Source organism: Stegodyphus dumicola, chromosome 6, assembly GCF_044657685.1.
Source record: "Stegodyphus dumicola isolate Sdum_Otavi_A_Nest chromosome 6, ASM4465768v1".
NCBI lineage: Eukaryota > Metazoa > Arthropoda > Arachnida > Araneae > Eresidae > Stegodyphus > Stegodyphus dumicola.
This window is the reverse complement of record NC_140773.1, coordinates 193,660,765-193,682,334: the sequence shown is the minus strand read 5'-3', so window position 1 is coordinate 193,682,334 and position 21,570 is coordinate 193,660,765. Positions and strand designations below refer to the sequence as shown.

At 35.5% G+C, this 21,570-nt stretch overlaps 1 protein-coding gene across 1 annotated transcript in view; it reads right to left on the bottom strand.

The window, feature by feature from the left end:
- LOC118205949 (uncharacterized) overlaps positions 1-21,113 on the bottom strand; it is a 31,600-nt gene extending 10,487 nt beyond the window's left edge. Inside the window, exons 1-2 of the mRNA XM_085819713.1 lie at positions 20,913-21,113; positions 9,624-9,954 (exon numbers count right to left, since the gene is read on the bottom strand). Of these exons, the coding sequence (XP_085675839.1) occupies positions 9,624-9,954; positions 20,913-21,113 (532 nt within the window). The remainder of the gene's footprint in view (positions 1-9,623; positions 9,955-20,912) is intronic.
- Between the last annotated feature and the right edge of the window lie 457 nt (positions 21,114-21,570).

The following is a 21,570-nucleotide window of genomic DNA, read 5'->3' as shown; positions in this document are numbered from 1 at the left end:
TAGATGGTCTATTATTTTATACAAAAACTACAAATTCCAACAACGAATTTCGACCTGTTATCCCAGCTAGTCTTAGATTAAATATCCTGCAGGAGTTACACGACAGCCCATTAGCTTCTCATGCTGGTATTCGAAAAACTATCCAACGCGTACGCGAGGCAGTCTATTTTCCTGAACTGCAAATGTTAACAAGGGCGTATGTCCAGTCCTGCCCAACATGTCAAGCAGTTAATTATATTAATTTCCGCCCGGCCAGGTTTCTAAATAGTATTAAATCCGAATTTCCAAATGAAATAATTGGCATCGATTTATTGGGCCCTTTCCCAAAAAGTCAGTTAAATAAAAGTCGCTATCTCCTTGTTATGGTTGATCATGTAAATGGACCGAAATTGTTCCCTTAAAACGAGCCTCCGCGAAATTAGTTACTGATTCTATTTTAAATAAATATATTTTAAAATACGGGGCGCCCCTAAAAGTTATATCGGATAATGGTCCTCAATTTGTAAGTAATATATTTGAAGACATGTGCCAAAAACTGGGCATACGTCATTTAAAAATGGTCCCGTATCGGCCGCAATCAAATATAGTGGAACGGGTCAATAGAAATATAGTGAAAATTATCCGTAGTTATGTTAAAAATTTTCATAAAAGCTGGGATAACTATGTCAATGAATTTGCTTTCACCCTTAGGACCGCAAAACATGATACAACGGGCAAAACTCCTGCTGAGTTATTTCTAGGCAGAAAGATTATAACGCCGTTAGATAAATTATTTTATGTGCAACAAAGAGCCCCAGAATTTAAAATGGGTGATATAGAAAAACTAATTAAGGAAGAAAAGAAGAATACGGAAGTAGCACAAAGAAAACAGAAGCTCTATTATGATTTGAAACGACGGGGAGTAACTTATAAAGTAGGGGATGAAGTTTTAAAAATTAAGCATTCACTTTCTTCAGCACCAGAAGATAAAACTGCCAAATTTTTTCCACGATTTGAAGGACCATATGTTATAGAAAAAATAACTCACGCTGTAGTAGTGTTAAAAGCCAGAAATGGCGAAACCTGCTCCGAAAACATTGATCAAATAAACCCTACTTAGATCGTAATAAAATGCAAATATTTTCAGATCTTTTGCAAGATCCGGCACGGCAGACACCGCAGGCACAAGCTCCAGAGGTGGAAAAACGACAAGTACAAGGGCAAGCCATTAGGTGGCAGGAGCAATTGAAAAGAAAGTTTCCCCGTTGGAAATTTGAAGGTAACAAGAAAAATAAGCCGTTCCACCGTCCAGAAAAGAGAGCGCACGACCACCCCCAGAATGAAGAAGGGAGAAGTACGACGAATGCAAAGAGAGCCAGGAGAAATAACGACAACTATAACCCGGCTCCCAAACGGAAGATCTACTCATCGGACAGGACTCTACGCAGCAAATGTCGCCGAATTGCGGAAGGACCACCAGCGGCGGAGGAAAAGATACAAGGAAAATTTGAACGGCCAGCAACGAGATACAAGCAGGAACGAGAGAGAAGTGTCCCGGTTCCGCCAAGACCAGCGCCAAGACCCGGTTCCGCCAAGATCAAACGGCCAAGACCACAGGCAGAGGCGAAAAGAAGGTATTCAAGGGTGACCGAACTGGAGGGAAAAGAAAGCTCCTAGAGGAAGGTACTGAAGGGCGAGCCCGCACAAGAAGGAGGATAAATCAAACACGAATCTTCGCTACCTTCCAGGACTGGGCAGAGAAAAGAATGTCCGAATATCACAAAGATAAGTAAAATTTTATGTTACTTTGCAAACTTAAGTTAATCTTTCATTCTTACTGCAAGTGGCAGATTTCAAGACGTTTTACCTCATGTGAGGTCTACCTTTATCGCCAAAAAGGCGAGAAATGTGTTGTTACCTATTTTGGTATTATGTTTTTCAATTACTCGCGAGTAAAACTAAAGTTGATGTATAATAGGAATGTGTAAATACTTGAATATTGTAAAAGTTATTGTATAAATTTTATTTAAAACATTCTGGCAAGAAAGAAGTGTTAGTCTGAAAGACTTTTGAAATGTAGTATTTCAATGTAGAAGAATTGGCACTTGCTTGGAAAAGAATAGAAGTTAACAATGTACTACTAATGTATGTTTTAAAATCCGTAAAATTAACGGCATGTTAATATGTCCTTATATACAATGTGAACTGTTATTTTAAATGTTAAGAAATACTGTGATATGGTAAAAGTGAAAGTAATGCCAAAAATTTTAAACTTATTCGTGTGACTGTAAAAAGACCAAATTTTTGTGAATATGTGTTAAAGGTTGAATGAATGTAGTTAGGCTCTCTGACGCTACACTTCAGAGTTAGCCACTTTCAGAATAGTACTTCAGGGTTTAGAGATGAAGATAAGGTGTGTTACGAGGTCTTGTTATGTTGAATTTTAACACGTTAGTGTTTTGATTGTAGGCGGCAGTGTTGAACACTCGTACATAAACACATTCGTGTTTGGTGTTTTCTTTTACAACACATGTCAGAGAGCACGGGGAGAGATAATTAAACAAAGTTATGAATGAAATAAGAATGTTAAGAGAAATATAAATATTCATGTGACTTGCCATTTAATTGAGTAACATTTCATTAAACTAGTTTTTCTTCCAGATCTCTGGAAGGAACCAGATTTCAACTAAAAGCTCCTGTTTAGATGCAGTACAGATGAAAAGTAATTGTCCATGGAGCTGATAATGTAAAAACAAATTTTTTTTTTTTAAAATTTCTAGTTTCTAGTGAGAAATGTTTGTAAAAGATTGGTCTCGCGTTAGATTCTAGAGCTAAAAGTTTTCAACAAGGTCGTTTTAGACCTCAGTTTCAAACTAATTAACTCTGGCGGGAAGTATGTAAGGATCTTATGTTTTACTAACGTTTATTTTATTTTAAATCTTTACTATCATTTCTTATTTTCTACTTCCGGCCAGAATTAAAAGCTTTAACTTATTTATGCAAATTTGTCTGGCGAACGCCAAGTACTTAAATTGTGGCTTTTTGCCAAGCGAGAGAGAGGAAGGAGTTAGTAGAAGCAGGACGCTTGCCTTAGCAGTTTTACTCGGTTGCTGGTTGCCTTCCAGGCCAGAGGTTTAATCCTCTTAATAATTTTAAACGTATTGTAGTGTTAACAGTTCTCTGTACTACATACGGCTTCCTGTTAATATACGGCCAGTCTTCCACGTAGGCCCTTGTTTGTTATTCCAAAGTTAAGTTAGAGTTTAGTTAATATTTTTATATTCTTACGTTCAGACCACAAGTGGTTGGTCTCTGTATTCCGAAGTCCGGAAATTATTGTAAAGAGTGTGCTGTACGTGTGAGTAACACGTGCATAAGAAAATATCCCTAACATTAACTAGGAAAGCCGAAATCTTAGTTAAGATAGACATGTTACAATTAATAATCAAATTTAATAAGGAAAAGTAACAGTTGCCGGGTACATTATAACGGCTTAAGAAATTCAGAGCACAGTACAGATGCGAGTACACAAGTTCACATATCTCGGCGAAAACAGAGATGCACACATTTGTTGAAGTAGTTCCACTTGACTGCCGGGGAAAATTCTTCTCTCCCCGTCAGTCTGTAGGTTTGCCAAACGGGTTTACTGTTTCGCCAATTGGCGCTTTTCTGTACAGTTTTAAGTCCGTATCGCCTGTTTGGCGCTGCCGCTGCAAGTGAAAAATAAAGGGTTTCGTATACCCTTCCTGTGTATCTTGTCTACTTCCCACATTTATTGAACATAGCTTTAGTAAGCTCCCTGTTCCGAGTCAGGTCTTTGCATGTTCCCAAAGCAAACAAGTAAGGCGGAACATTGAACCTGATAAAGTTAGAAATTAAGTGAATATTTCCTGAAATACTGTACATTTCATTTCGGAAACTTTACACGAATATTTCCGTTTCTTGATCCTCCAACGTTATTATGTATTTAATACGAAATTATTTAAAAAGTCTGCATTCCAAATTTTATATTTGTGACGTAAGAAAATACACATTAAAGAATTAAATGTGGGTATTCATTACATGTTCCCAAAGAAACAAATACAAAAATTTTTAAGAAAGCATTTGCATATTTTCTATTTTGGTAGTAATATTGGTATGTCAGAAAATATTATTTATACTGAATGTATGTGTCTACGAAACTCATTGGAAAAGCGTAAAGTATATAATTATTTCAATATTTTATAGGGTATTTCTCCTACCTTTTTGGCATGCCTTCGTGGTGTGGTGGTCTGCACGCTGGACACGTATTCCAGAGATCCGCGATTCGATTCCCGGCGAAGGCGTTTGCTAATTTTTCATCTTTCCTGCTTCCAAAAATACCTAACGTCTCTACACTTTCACTAGAAATCAAGTGACATAGATAAGTAGCAGTTTAAAAATAAGCCCAGAATACAATAAAGTACTACATATATAAATTATTTTGCTAGTAAGTTACAAACATTTTCTTTTGAGTAGAATATAGCCAGACTCTTCAAAATGAGTAATGAAATGTTCAGCTTAATCTTTTAGATTTTGCTGAAAAATACACAGCAAAAACACTAACAGTATAGTCATGCTCGAATTTGTGCTGTCAAGAGAAAAACAACATGGCACTTCTTTAAAAATTTCCATGGTATGTAATAAAAATTAAAGCATGACCTCCGGTTAGGCAACTGCAGATCAGTGCTATACAAGGAAATAAGTAAGTAAAATTTTCTGACATGGGTATTTTTACATACGAAACACATTGGGAAAATGAAAATTAATAATATGCAAGCGGGCTACGGCCAAAGCAAAATTCATAAGTTCTATATACATCTGAAAAGAAAATGTATAAAAATATTTCAATATGAAATGTTTCAGCTTTATTTTGGCTTGATTAACAGTTTTCGGCCGCACAAAATGGGGTTGTACCAATGTCGTACAGACACTCTGTGAGTATAAAACTGCTACTCTGTGTACTGCTGTCCAACTCTGAATCTTTGATCACCATGAGGAAAGAAAATTACATACGTCATCAGTTCCAGAAAGTACTGATATTAATGAGACCGAATGCTGATCATTTGCAGTCAAGTCGTAAGTTATAAAGAAAGGAATAAAAGGGGTGCTAGAAACAGAGAGGGTCTGTGGGCTTGGAGTTGTGCAAAAATGGTGGGGGGTGGAAGGGCGTTTAAACATCTAACTTCAGTGCATTCAGTTGTATATATAGAAAAATATACAGCAACTGAATTCTTTGAATGTATGTAATTTTGTACTATGAAAATGAATTATCAAATGATAATTATCACTCAAATAAATCTTTTTTAAACACACAGGGTAGAAAGACACATATTTGTCATATCAATTAATATGATCGTAAATATTAAGTTTTGTACTTCGAATGCTATGTTATTATGAATACGAAATATCTGAATATCTGAGAAATAGTCTTAACTAAAATGGTTTCCAACTTTTTTATGTCTAAGGAACTTTTTCAAATTACAAATAAGGCCCACCAGCGGCCGAGCGGTAAAGACGCTGAACACTGGTAGTTCGGTCCGAGGTTCGAATCCCGCGAACGAGTTGACTGCATGGGCGTTTTCGTGGTTTTCCCAGTGTGTAACGTGTATACGAGCCAGTTCCCCTTAGAAAGTCCTCCGCGAAGGCATCCTTCCCCTTAGGCAGATAGCCTTCGTCTGCTTTTTGCCATAACCGAATAATCCATAATCTATAATCCACTCAAATTACAAATATATCTCGTGTGGCTGTTTTTTGGTTAATTTTCTAATGTAAAACTTAATTATTTTTTAATTCGAATCTTATGAATAAATGAGTGTGTTACATGTATGCGTGTGTATGTACGCATATGTTATCATTGGGATGTTATCATTGGTTGATGAGAATAGATGCCGACAGTCGATGAGAAGCTGGTAGTCATTAAATTTTAATATTTACTTGAAGAAAAAATATTTAAGTATCCTATTTAAATATATTTTCAAGCCCTATTGCATGCATAAAAATTACGTATTCTCGTAATTACAGATACATATATGTTATTCCCTTCGTAATTTTCCATATATATATATATTTATAATTAATAAATCTTATAAAAGGAGCTTGAAAGAGCCATATTTTAAAACTATTTCTTAGAAATGCATTTATCATCTCTTTTATATTTAAACGAAAGTTATTTCCCACTTTACTCAAATTCACTGTATTCAAATCAATAAAACCAATGAACGGAATTATCAACTTGGTAATTCATTCCCAGTTTCAAATCGGATGAAGGAATAAGCTGTGTAAGCTGCATAGATCACTTCACTTTTCTATCTGTTTCATAGATCACTGCAGTGATCTACGAAAATTTTAGCAAAGAGCTCGTCCTTCTTATGAAAACTAAGTATCAAAATCTAATTAAATGTTTCACTTCTTAGAGAAACAGAAAATACAAATATTTGTGAATAAACAAGAAAATATCTTTAAAAAACAAAAGAAAATTTTTATTTTAATTTACAAAAGTATCAGCATTGCAAAATATTGCAGAAATTACGTAGAACAGCGAACAAGCTTGCTAAATGTAAAATAGATTAGAAATTTAAGATGAGAAAGAAATATAAAAATGTGCAGTCAGAAAGCTTTGCCACAGAAATGTTGTTCATCGATGTTCAGACTAACTTACGAAGTTCAGTGAGTAACATGTATTTTTCTTTGAATAAGTAAACTAGAAAAAGAAAAAGGGGGAGAGACTTGGATATTATATGCAAATTTAACAAATTGATTGCACCAGCCCTCTACAGCCTAGCACTAAGCAGTTTCGCTGTTTTTTTTTTAAGTGTAATGTAAATATGAACCTATTTCCCTCGAAATTCTCCGCGAAAGCATGCTTTTGTCAGCCAGCCGTCATATGCTTTTTGATATTCAATGAAATAACCGCACAAAATCTCCTTTTTCTTAAGATGATTAAATATAAAAACTAGGATACTTTTCGTGAACTATTAGGAACTGGATCTGATTATATTTCGAGCTTTTCAGTCTCGTAACTTACATGTATATATTTAAGGAGGTGAGGAAAAAATTTCTAGACGAAATGTAATAATAAAATGTAATAATAAAATTTTAATAAACAGACAGATGTAATCAATATACTCATCAGTAAACGATAATTTAACGAGTAGATAATATGTTATTAATAATCCAAATAGTGCATACTAATATTATTAAACTGTTTAGTAATATATAAAAGAAAAAGAGCACTTCAAAACTTTCCGCGCCCTATATAATTTGTCTCCGTTCTGGTACCATGTACATCCGTACATCATATGTGGACACCCTCAGAGAGGGTATCCACATGATTATCTAAATGTTTGCTTGTATACTTTTTATTGTTCGATTTTATAGACTTTGGATTGTGAAGAACTGTCTCTTTCTTATGATTTGTATTATTTTCTTTTTTACTAGATTTTTGTTACTTGGGCTCGGGACTTTGCTCTTTCGGGAGCTGGTTAGTTGATTGGGCCGCTTCGAGTCGCTGGTTGCCCTCGTTTGTGGTTAGAATTGGATGAAGCCCTATGTCCATTATAACTCTCCTTTGGACAGCTGGGTGGGCCAGGCTTCGCCCACATCATGGTACCTCAGAGAGAGACGAGAAAGCATGTGTGAATATTTAAAACTGTCAGAACTGCTTCTTGCTATCGCTAGGCATTTCATTAAGGTGTCGAATTCTTTGAAAATCGCAGATACCCTGTCATCAAATAGCTGTTAGATTTGTTACTCGATGGCAGGTACTCTTTCTTCGACTTGCTGTTCCAGAGTCGAAACTCATTCTTCTATTTGTTCTTTGCCAGAGGAAACTTGTTCTTCAATTTTTCCAACTTCATTTTCCACCGCCTCCGTTTTGCCTTCCATTAAATCAAATTTGTTTTCTGTTATGCAGATAATTTCATCTCTTCTTGATAATCTTTTCTTCAATCTTTTTCTTTGACAGCCTTCATCTTGACCAGCTTGCATCTTTTCCTAAACAGCCTACAACACTACTTTAAAGGAATCTTGGCCAACATTCATCTTTCTTGAACTGCTATCAGCTCCTCTTTAACGGCCCTTTCTATCTTTTCTTGGAATGCAACAAAGGCAGTCACGAGCTGTTTTAGTTGCTCTCCATTGCTCTTCATTCTACATTCAACCGCATTCCTGACATTAAAACTGTTACTTACCTACGGGTTTGTAATAGATTAAAGGCACACAGCTCCAATGATAGGTTGACAAAATTTATTTTAGCAAAAGAAACGCTTCAGAGATCTGGAACATTTCACAAATATAGTCGCACAACTCTTCGTAATATCACACAGTACAATCAGTAGTTACACTTTAAACTACTAGGAACGTTGAAAAGGCAATGCAAAGCGCAGCTAAAAAGCGAAGCTAAACCGGAAATAGTACTCGGAACTCAAGCTAAGCTAACAAGTAACAGTAACAACTACTGGGAGCAAATACTGTTCTCTTTGGCCTCATGCAGTTTTCACCGGCCGTCGAGATATTTCTACTATTTTCTAGTTCTCGAAATTACTAGAAGGCAATATGAGGGTTCAATTACTGTTACAGTTAATATGGTGATCAATTACATGTGTTAAATTACAATACCTATTACGGTGATACAGAAACCGGACTAAATTGTCGCCAATTCGTCAAGCAACTTTTGGCGATTTCTAGCCAAATTTGGAGACAAAAAGTTAATCTCAAAGCCAGTTGCCAGCTTGGCGATATCTCGCCAAATGGTCGAGATATCATTTGCCAAAATGGACTTGCCCCTCCTGTATTCGTACTTTTCCGATATAGCTTGTTTCTCTAGATATTTTCTTGTTACATTACACAGAAAAATACAACAATTTCACATATAATTGCACTAAAATCATCTATCTATATACAAAATTCAATTCGTAATAATATACTATATTTACTTCCATATTACAAAACGGTGCATAACATTTCATTACTATTTCGTGGAAATAAAAAGATAAAGTTTTAATGTTCATGCGGATTTTGCAGGAGAATACTTTAAAACTATATAATAATCATTGTAATTATTTATTACTAAAGGAATGTTTATTTATAGTACCGTTACTGTTACATAAAAAGAAAATGGATATTTATTTATACTAATGTTTGCATTTCACATCGATGGAAAAAAACACGAATCTACAAAATATGCTGATTGTCGTGGAACACAGCTAAAGTTTGGAAAAATTATAAAACGCCGAAAATACCTCAGCTTACTAATTTTGTGTAATAATTTTCTCATATACAGTTCTAAAATAACAAGAATTTGCATTTGTTCTAAAATACTGTAAAACAATCCAGAAGATTCATTTGAGTGGTAAAACCAAATAATAAAGATTCGTGACTTTGACACAGGGCTGGCCGAAGCCAGAGAAGGTAGATATTCAAAATCTTTAGATCCGCTGATTTAGACTTTGTGGCCAAAAACAAATATTAGATCTCTTATTGAGAGAGTTTAGAAAATGAGGTTTTACGTGAAAAAGAGCACTTCTCTTTTAATTGTTTCTAGGTCAAGATAAAAGCGATCGAAAGCATAGCCAGACACATTAAAGCGGAGAGTCCTGTTTAATAGTTTAGAACTGGAAATTCACCTGGGCCTGGTCTCTGAGGCTTGAATTTCCTTATTTGTGGTGGCGAGGTAAGCGCAACTGGGCATTTGGACCTCATACAATTTCGGGAAGGGCCTTGGCTAACTGACGTTGGAACTTTTTCAGCTCCGCTTGGAAAGCGTTCTTCTAGCTTCACGCTGACAGTTAGTGATTGCTTTCTTTTCTGCGGCGGCATTCGCCCTTTCTCTTTATTGTCGTCTATTTTAAGTCTTTTTCTGACCTTGATCTGGGATTGAAGTTGTCTATCTTTTCCCTCTGGAACAACTTGTTCTAAAGTTTGGGCAATGCTATTTTCTGACTCCCTTCCAGGTTCCTGAAAAAGACATTTTAACACTTAAAAATCACTTCTTTCTTACTACGGCTTCACTTGGTCAATATTTGCGATACTCCGATGCCCATTTTTATCTTTCAAATAAAACGTGCCATATTTTATTTTTTCTATTGTATAAGTGCCTTTAAATTTGGAATCAAAATTTTGCCACTTTATTCTCCGGAAGATAATCAATGTTTCATCTTCAGTACTTTTTGACCTGCATTATATTCCTCTTGTTTTCTCTAATAATATGCTTGTAATATGCTTTTTGCTGCCCCCTGACGAAATGTGAACCTTTAACTTCCTCCTCGATGATTTGTTGTATATCGTTCATTTTGAACTCCGCCTCTATTTGTTAAACAAAAATAACTTATTTAAGGAAGTTAAGAATTTTTTTCCCTAAAAATATTCTGTGGGGGACTTTCGCGTAGTGTCATGCTTTGCTGTTCTCTGCGCAAAAGCGAATTTGTTGATACAGCCATCCCAGCTGCTATGATAATTCTTTACTTAATTTCGAATAAGTTTAACAGTATTTTTTATTTACTCGTTCCGCTGCGCAGAAGAAAGATCTTCTCAGAGATCTGACTGACAAACTGTATGCCATTATCCGAATTACTTTTAGTGAAGCCCCGCACTTTAATATATATTTATTTATTAATGAGTCAGACACGATTTTTGCGAAGACTCTTTTGATGGAAATTATCTCTAGCCATTTAAAAAATGCTTCATGATAAAATGTATCTATTTTTATTTAGTTGACTTCGGGGGTAAGAACCCAACAAGTCGATACCTACCGATTCACTAGGAAAGGCAACTGTTTAGGTATCCGATCTGGCTACAATTAATTTTGTAATTATATGACGCATACTGCATAACCTGACATACGTACTTGCACCTTTCTGTAATTGCAGAAAATAAACTGCAAAGTGGCCTGAAATACGCGAATTATATAACTCATGTAGAATTTTTAACCGTAAGCCAGCAGGGATAATCGGTCTGAATTCGTGATTCTCATTAGTTACTTTCGCATAGAATAATAAATTTGTCGATAATTTCATAATGCGCTGCTCTGTTTCTAATTGAATTAATGTCCGCATGTTCAAAGTTTTCTGGGTCTTCAAGATAAGCATTGATATTTTTGAACTCGGTGTCTGCTTTCGGTTCTGAAATAACTGTCTCTTGAGAATCAGTTATTTCCGATATTAATATAGTGCATTTTACGGTGTTCCTCTCCTCATCTAGCTTAATTCTGAACAGTGCATCAGCAATAACATTCTCTTTTCCTGGCGAATGTTTAATAGCGATGTTATATTCTTATAAGTTAAGAGTCCACCTTTTAAACATCGGAGATACGTTTTTGCCTGAATACAAATGACCGATGACAGCATAGTCTAAATAAACTGTTAATAGGGCATTTTCAAAATACACTAGAAATTTTTGAACTGCTAATAATAGGCAAGAGTTTCTCGTTTTTCTGCGGTGTAGTTTCGTTGGGTTGTGTTCAGCGTTTTACTAAAATAAGCTACTGGTTGACCGTTTTGAGACAGGACGGCGCCAGCTACATAGTCCGAACCATCAGCAGTGATTTCTAAGTTTTGGTCGCCTTCCGAGAATTTCAGTACTGGGGTACTAAATAATGCCCGTTTCAGTTGCTCAAACGCGTCTTTGCCTCTGCAGTCCACGTGAATCTGTTTCTTTTTTTTTTTTCTTTTCTTTTCAGAACCAGTAAAGGTTCAACTCTTTTTGCAAAGTCTTTTATCAATGAACGATAGTTGGAGCACATGCCCAAGAATGATGCCAATTTTTATGCTGTGTTGGGAGGCGGATAATTTCTAATTGCTAAAATTTTAGAATTTTCTAGCTCGATATCCTTTTTTGCTCTTTCTTTGAGATTTTATATCCAAGATAGCGAAGTTCTTTAGCTGCGAATTTACATTTTCAGACATTTAATTTGAGGCAAGCTTCATTCGGTAAGGAAAATAATTCTTCTAAATGTCTAACATGTTCGTCAATGGTTTCATTGGTACGCTGGTAAACTGCACAGAGGATTGCTGATTCTATTGCTAAAAAAATTTTCAGCCTCACAGCATTTAAACATGCTCTCCGCAGACGCTATCTACTGCCACTATGCCACAAACTCGAAGGGTCTAGAAGAGCAGACTGCTTTATGACACTTCTAAATTTGTAATCATCATGGTCTGTCTCTCTGTATGTATATATATGTATATGCATATAACAATTTGGCAGACAGGCACAGGAATGATGAAGCTTGGCATCGAATCCAGACATTGCTGTGGTTGAGTGGCATACATCAGAATGACGATACAGAAGAATTTAACTTTAATTCCACATCTTTCTTCAATTCAAATGGAGGATCATTTTTCTTTTAAAAGAAATACAAATTAAAATAAGGTTAAATTTAAGATTTTGACGTCATAACTATTCTAACAAAGGGAAGAGTAATAGACAGAGCAGCTCAGAGTCTTATAGCATCGGTAGTAGGAAGCAGTCTGACTAAAAAATGGCGCGAATTCTGCATTTATACTACCTGTCACATAACGTGCCAGAATGTTCTCGAAAGTACTGGTCTAGGGGGAAGATCCTGACATTGCGGAAAGTTAATTAGAGGTTGCCTGTTCGCGTAGAGCAAAGTCATCGTAATTTTTAATATTTTACATCTCCCCCCCATATGTAAGAAAAATAAAGAATATGTAAAAGATTAAATTAGCAGCGTAAATTAGTTTCCCTTCTCTATTCTAAAAAGAGTAACCTCTATTTGCACTGTGTCATTTCTAGATTAATCCATGTCATATGACTCTTACATAATTCTGGTGATGTAAGTGGAACTAAAACTTAAGCGGCCAATAGTAATTTTACAGCAATATTAACTATCCAATCAAAATGCATTGAGAACCAAAACTCAGTCTGAATTAACATTTCACCCTAAACATAACGCACTAGCTTTCTATGCTTTGGCCTAGTTGGACTACAGTCTGTCTGCTCCTTCTTTTTTACTGCAAATCTATCAAAAATATAAGCATTTAATCTATTTTCGCCTCATTTCCTATTCACTATGGATTAACACTTCCACACCATCAAAATTCATGTTGGTCAGTTACTTCTGAGTTTTGTTTTTATCACATACATATACATACATATACAAAAAGGAACTAATAAGGTGCCTTAAACAAACTGTGTCATAAAAATTGTGTCTAATAAAACTACTGTCTAGTAGAACTACTGTCTAATAAAAGATACTACTAAATTTCGTACTATAACCGACCTAGTTCTGCAAAAGGTAACCTTCCGGAAGCCTATTTTGGACCTGTATACAAAATCAGTATAGATAGTCTGTATATGAAACTATTCCATTTTCTACAAGCTAGTACATATGTTTGTTTACAAAGCTAGTGGGAGAATACGTTGTATGCAAAACTAGATATATTTATACTAACTGTCAAGAAATAATTAAGAAACGCACATTTCAAGAGCAAAGGAATACATAGTCACTAGAAAAAAATATTCTTTGCATTAATATCTTACCCGTAATCAATGCACAGTATTTAGTATTATTACATAGTGTCTTTACATTCATACAAATTGCCAAGTAATGATAAAGTAATGCACATTTCAAGAGTAATGGAATACATAGTCACTCGAAAATAATATTCTTTGCATCAGCATCTTTCACCCTTACGGTGAAGTCCTAAACAATGCATGCTATTAATTACAATAATAGTATAAATTACAATAGACTTTACATAGTATGATTACATAGTGTCATTACCTTCATACTAATGGGCAAGTAACGATTAAGAAATGAACAATTCAAGAGTGGGGGGGGCGAACAAGGTCACTAGAAAATAATGTTCTTTGCATTAATATCGTTCACTCTTACGGTGAACAATGTACAATATTAATTACAGTAATATTAGTATAAATTACAATTGTCATTGCACAGTATCATAACACAGTGTCATTAAATTCATACTAATGGCCGAGTAATAATTACGAAATGCACAATTCAAGAGTAGAGGAGAACATGGTCACTAGAAAATAAAAATCTTCACATAAATATCTTTCACTCTTACATCGAACCCGTAGTCAACGCATAGTATTAATTGCAATAATAGTTTAAAACACAATAGTCATTGCATAGTATTCTTAAAGGGAATTCTTAGGAAATGACATTTCTGTATTTAATAAACAATCAGTATTTGCCTCGATTCACTTTTGCGCTTCATTTCATTGATTTCTGCTATTTTGTTAGAAACTCCGATTTTATAGAGAGCTTCGTTTAGAACGTTATGAGTGCAAATTTCGCGCAGGTAATTCTTCCATCTACTAGTGTTTGTGGTTTTAATGCGTAGGATCACTAATGGAAGTATGAGGATATTATAGAACGAATAAAACATACAAAAGATCTTACAACACACTCATATTTTATATTTTATTTGCTACATTTGTAACGTCGGGTATGCTTGGCCTTCATAAAATGTACACGACATTGAAGACTGGTGAATTATTATCACCAAGTACTACAAAGTACTTAAAGTACTACAAAGTCAGGGCAAGGGTGTAAAGAACTCATTATTAACTCAAATAAGATTTGACAAGCGGCACCAACTCGTGATTACAAAACACAACAATTTTGTCTTGATCAAAAGCTTATGAATAACTCAAAACTTAATGAAGTTAGGTACAGCCTAACGACATCACTGGTTAACTATCCCGCAAGCTTGTTCTGACTCGAAAGTCGGCATAAACAAGCACAATAGCAAGAATAACTCAACGCCGAAGAATTCGAATCGTAAAGAATCAAAGACAGCAATGGGCCCTTCAACCAGGAAGAACACGCTCTGATTTCATCTTCCAAAACCTTCTATTTAATTTGAATGTCGAGCGTGCTGGAAATTTGCATTCTGATAGGAAAATTAAATGAGAATTGAAATCAAAGTTACAGTAATTTTATCGCCTGCTTCCGAATCCTGTATTGATACAGCCTAACGACATCACTGGTTAACTATTCCGCAAGCTTGTTCTGACTCGAAAGTCGGCATAAACAAGCACAATAGCTAGAATAACTCAACGCCGAAGAATTCGAATCGTAAACAATCAAAGACAGCAATCGGCCCTTCAACCAGGAAGAACACGCTCTGATTTCATCTTCCAAATCCTCCACTTGACCCCATTCGGCGAAATAGCCTTCCATCGATTAACTCCAATTATTCTTAAATCTTGCTCGACATCATCTATCCTTCTAGTGGGTGGTCTTTCTTTTCGTCTTACTTCCTCAATTCTGGAAAAGGTTAACGTTTTGGTCGGAAATGCATCATCATTCATATCCTTTACGATGCCTTTACAATTCTCACAATATCACTTTCATCATATTTCCAATATTTTCCATATAGCTCATGATTATAGAGAATCCTCCACATGCCATTTCGTTGTACCGGTCCAAAGATCTGCAGCGGCAGCGCCAAACAGGCGATACGGACTTAAAAACTGTACAGAAAAGCGCCAATTGGCGAAACAGTAAACCCGTTTGGCAAACCTACAGGCTGACGGGGAGAGAAGAATTTTCCCCGGCAGTCAAGTGGAACTACTTCAACAAATGTGTGCGTCTCTGCTTCGCCGTGATATGTGAACTTGTGTACTCGCATCTGTACTGTGCTCTGAATTTCTTAAGCCGTTATAATGTACCCGGCAACTGTTACTTTTCCTTATTAAATTTGATTATTAATTGTAACATGTCTATCTTAACTAAGATTTCGGCTTTCCTAGTTAATGTTAGGGATATTTTCGTATGCACGTGTTACTCACACGTACATCATTGGTGACCCTGTCCCTCGCTCCTTCTGTTTCGATCCCTAATGACTATCTGTCTCAGTCTTTGTTAAAAAACTAAAAATACGCCTTATTTTGATGCCAATGCTCTTCCTTATGACTGATAAAGGCTCTACCCTATTTATTTCCTCCTCATTGTATCGTACGGATTACATGTGGTTTATCACACTTAAGGAGGATTTACAGGTATGTGGTCAAATTTTTTTTTAATTATCTGTGATTGGTCTTAATTATGTTTTTGTGATATGTTTTGCTCTAAAATTATAGTTTTAATTTAATTATTGATTGTTTAAAATTGATCTTTGGGTAATATTTGTGCTCACATTTTTATTGAGATATCGAATGTCTTCATTATTTTATTCTAAATTGATACTGTTTTGATAAGGTATAGTGCAAAACATTAAGTTTACGATTTACGATATATTTATAATTGGCAACCATGCCAGGATCGGAAGGCCAAACCAACGAGGAATCGAATATGGCGGTTCAGGAGCCACAAATCTCACACGTGGCAGTTAAAATTCCCCCTTTATGGAAAAAAAATGTTAAACTTTGGTTTATTCAAGTTGAAAGTAACTTTGCTTTAGCGAAGATTAGTAGCGATAGTACAAAATACAACCACGTGGTTTCTTCGATTGACCCTGAAACTCTTTCCGCAGTATCAGATATTGTATTTAATCCCCCAGCAACGGCTAAATATGATGCCCTTAAAGCTAGGTTAATAGTAGAATTCTCAGATTCGGAAAGCGAGCAAATACGCAGACTTATTTCTGAATTGCATTTAGGGGACGACAAACCATCTCACTTATTGAGAAAAATGAGAGAATTAGGTGGAAACTGTATAACTGACGAATTTTTAAAATCATTATGGCTGCAAAGGTTACCTTCCGAGGTGCATGCCATTTTATCAATAAGTTCGGAATCCTTAGACAATTTAGCAAAAATGGCTCATAAGATAGCTGAAGTGCGCACGCCAACGAACAACAGCGTGTGCGCCAAACAGGCGATACGGACTTAAAAACTGTACAGAAAAGCGCCAATTGGCGAAACAGTAAACCCGTTTGGCAAACCTACAGGCTGACGGGGAGAGAAGAATTTTCCCCGGCAGTCAAGTGGAACTACTTCAACAAATGTGTGCATCTCTGTTTTCGCCGAGATATGTGAACTTGTGTACTCGCATCTGTACTGTGCTCTGAATTTCTTAAGCTGTTATAATGTCCCCGGCAACTGTTACTTTTCCTTATTAAATTTGATTATTAATTGTAACATGTCTATCTTAACTAAGATTTCGGCTTTCCTAGTTAATGTTAGGGATATTTTCGTATGCACGTGTTACTCACACGTACATCAGATCTTTCTTGGGATTTTTCTTTCAGAAGTTGAAAGTAGTCTCTAGTTTTTATGCTGATTAGTTCAGATTTAAGTTGTTTTTTAGAGCCATAGTAACATCTATTAACCATAAATATATTCTGTTACGCTGCTTAACAGTAACTTTTCAAGGACGTTAGAATAAATGGAGTAAGCCTCCCGCGTAGGTCCCGGTCAATGAAAATGAAGCCATGTAACGTTACGGCATGACGTCACGAGTTATCATGGCCACTATCATGAACGGATTTCAGGCTGGGTTTATTTGCATTCTAATCGACATTGTCAGTTATTCATCACTAAATGTTTATAAGTCTCCATCTCTAATTTTAATAGTTAACATAAAAGATTTTCTACTTAACATATAAAAAAATTACAAGCCTTCGAAATAACTGTTTCAGAATTAATAAAATCTAGATACATGAAGATGTGTAAATGGTAAATATAAAACAAATATATATATAATTGAAAAAGAAAATGTAAAGCGAACTGGTAATTAGACGAAAGACCTATCTGGTCTCAAAAGTCTCTCCTATATATATATATACATGGTAAAACCTGGAAGATCAGTGAAATTTCAATGCTATTTTATACAAATTATACCTAAAGACACTTTTTTGAGCCTACGGACATTGATATTGCTTCTCAAAGTTAATGTAATTTTATTTAACAGTATATTTCATATTCTTAACCGTGCGCTGTATGATAGCTATGATAAGTCGTGACGTCACGTTGCTAACATTTCCTTGGCTTCAGTTTTGTGACGCCAGGCTTACACCATCTATTCTAAGGTCCTTGGGAAAAATTGCGAATAATTTATTTTCCAAAGAAAGCGGTTACAGAGTCGGAACATAAAAAATGAAAAGTAGTCATGGGTAAATTACTGGTAATTATCACGATATTATTTCTAAAGGAAAGTTACATTTCAAGAAGTACAAATAGTAATATTAATATTCCAGTATCTGACTGATATTGAGCCGATATATAACGTAATCAGCCACACATTGCGCAGAGAGTGATGACCTCTGCCCAATAACCTTCTAAAGCTCGATGAGCACTTCATATGAATAAGTCTTGTCCACAGCTCACAAGCGGGACATCAAAAGAATGATAGAGAAGAAAGGCGATCAAAAAAAAATAGAACAAAAGATCGAACACATCAGCAGCAGATAGGGCTAAAATGATTTGGAACCCAAATAATAGAAGTAAGGTGAAATTCATGTTTGAAAAGTTTTGTATGTGAGAGAACACCAAGTTGTTTAACGAAAAATCTGAGCAAAATAAATTTCAAATAAAAAAATGCAGAGGAAATAAAATCGGTGAAATCCAAATACAAAAAACGCAAATACAAATTGAGTAATTTGAATAAAAATACAAATAATCAATGGAAAGCAGTTTACCGGTAAACTAACGCTTAAAGGGAAAAACTACACACAGTTACAAAAGTCTGCATACATTCATTAAAATAGATATTTACGAAGCATTATTTGGGTGTAAACTGTTACATATACTAACTGTCATGCTACTCACATAAAAATATCCCCCACCCCCAAAATAACAGCTTAAATAAGGTAAATACGGCAATTACATACAGATTTGTAGAAACCAGAACGTCACAAAAGTCAGCATAGAGTTAATTCGCTCTTAACTAAATTCGCATATGTGGCTGTTTTCTTCCCTTTTGGATTTATAAGGAACCACCCAAGACAGTCATTATCTTGCTTCTCTTTTCCAAAGAAGAGCATAGTTCGAAAAAATGAATCTGTAAAGTTTAACTCTTTTTGGTATCATCCAATATTAAACTCTATGTAGACGTTAAGTGACTTATCACTAGATCTAAACTATGACAGAAACTGAGAATGGTGTAAAACTGAGAATGGTGTTATTTAAAACTAAATAAAATGAATAGAAGCCACTTCTTGTGCTTACAATTCCTACAAAATTTATGGCGAGAAACTTAAAAGCAGTAATTCAAATGCAAAGATAAATTTAAATAATCTAATAGCCAAAAAGTATACAAAGCAATTTAATACAAAGTTGGCTCAGAACTTCACATCGGCGTCGATTTCAACTATCAGCGATTATAAGGCCAAAGACAGAAAAGCTTATCTAAAAGAGCAAACCCAGTAAAAAGGGCCAAAAGCTGCAGAACATGTTTTGTCTTAACAATCTCAAAACATCACCTAAATACGCGGGAACTAATTTGCATTCTGGTGGGAAAACTGAAAAAAGTGACTGTGCAGATTCAAAACATAAAATAACTGGTTATTTAAACTATTGCAAAATTAATGCATAAAACGACATATTATAGTGAAATAGCTAAAATTATCGGGAAAAGGCTTGCAACTATACAGATAATAGTACCTTTGGGTGTTAATAAAAAGACGGTGAGAAGGAGTTAAAATCTGTAGTGTAAAATCTCTTAGTGAATTAAGCCGATAATGTTGTAAGGATTATGTTTATTTATCTAAAGTTAAATTTTGAGTCCCTTCTGAGCTTACAACTTCCGGCCAGAACATATTTTTAGAAGCACGTATGAATGCAAATTGAGAAAGAGCTGTATATAACCGCGAAGTTCTACTCTCTTAGTTAGGAGAGAACCAGGCATTCTGGCTAGCATGCTTCCACCTTTTTAGGCTACGCTCTCAAGCTATTATTACGATCGGCCGTACTTTAGGCCCTTGATATGTTTGATAGCTTCGGCTATATCTTTTTAGTTAAGATTAGTTTATTTCTTAGTTTCTTAAGTTCAAGCCCGAGTGTCGGCTTTATTATACAACTCCAAGACGGAGTTCTGTTAAATCTTATTTGGATAATAAAGGGTTATTTCACCTTTCTTACTTCTTGCTTCCTGTACCACGAACTCAAGCGATTATTCACTTATCAGTTCTTAAGATTCTTCACACTCAGCTATAACTTTAAAATACAGAGTACAGAATCTTACAATTGGTGCCCGAACAGGGAGAGGAAAGGAAGTTTAACTCAAAATTTAACTGTTAGATAAATAAACATAATCCTTACAATGTGAAATACAGAACTGGAAATTTCTTTTATTCTCGACCCATTTAACACTCCTTTTAAAAGAATATAAACGTATGTCGAATACAAATAATCAAGGCAACTACGCAATCACTAGTCACATTTTACAAACTGTCATTTTACGAAGAATTTAGCATAAAAAGTAACAGTTTATCTCACACACTACTACACGGAAGATAAATATACGGATACAGTGTCAGATAAAATATTCGCAACGTCTTTTGATAAGATTTAAAGAAATCGTTAAAGCAGTGTGTTGTCGATATATACGCTCGTGTGCAAAATTAAGAGAATTTACAGATTATCTCGAATTTCTGGACATAATGAAATCTAGCATCAGTATGCATTTATAACAGAGAAAGGGATATACAATTCAAAAGTCATTTGATGTACACATGATTATCAGTAAAGCTCATAATGTCCAAAATCCCCGTTGCGATATCGAAGGGAAAATGAATCTTAATATGGGATATGTTCCCCCTCAAAGCCAGACAAGTCGCGCAGCGTGATGGCATACTGGACAAATGGCAGTTGAGGAGACCCTGTGACAGTCCATTCCATTCTGCAGAAAGGTTGTTTCCAGCTCTGGGATGGTTCTTGGACGAGGATAGCGAGATGAAATTGCCCTCCTAAGACCTTCCAAAACGTGCTTATAGGGTTAAGCTCAGAAGATTTGGCTGGCTAATGCATGCGGCGAATATCCTCACTTTCCAAGTAATCGTTGACCAGTTAGCCATATGTTGACGTATATTGTCGTCCATTAATAGGACTCCGGTACCAACTGCGCCCCTGAAAAGTCGAACATAGAGCTCTATGATCTCCTCTCTATACTTCATAGCAGTCAGGAAATCTTTGTCAAACACATGCAGGGCTATGCGTCCGTCCAACACAACCCCAGCCCAAACCATTATCCCTCCACCCACATCATGATCCTTTTTCCTGATGAGAGAGGGACGCTATCATGTTCCAGGCTCTCTTCAAATACAGGTACGCCGAGAATCAGTATCCATCCTGAATCTCCACTCATCTGTAAAAAGTGCTCCACTGAAGTCAGGTCCAAGGCATATGTTGTCTGCACCATGGTAAACGTGCTCTCTTGTGAGCTGGACGTAAACAACCGATCTTCTGGTATACAATCCTAGTTCATGAACACTTCGGACAACTGTAGACACTGAAACTCGAGTCAGTGGCAGTATACAGCTCACGTGACAGCTGTGAAGCTGTAGCAAAAGGTAAAGGTACTGGTATTTAATTTAATAAAAAAATAATAGCGTTTTATTAAATGGTTTGTTTGCTCTACTGGAATCATACAAAAATTTACATTTTATATTTCCAGAACACTTTCACCCTTGCTAAAATTACTTT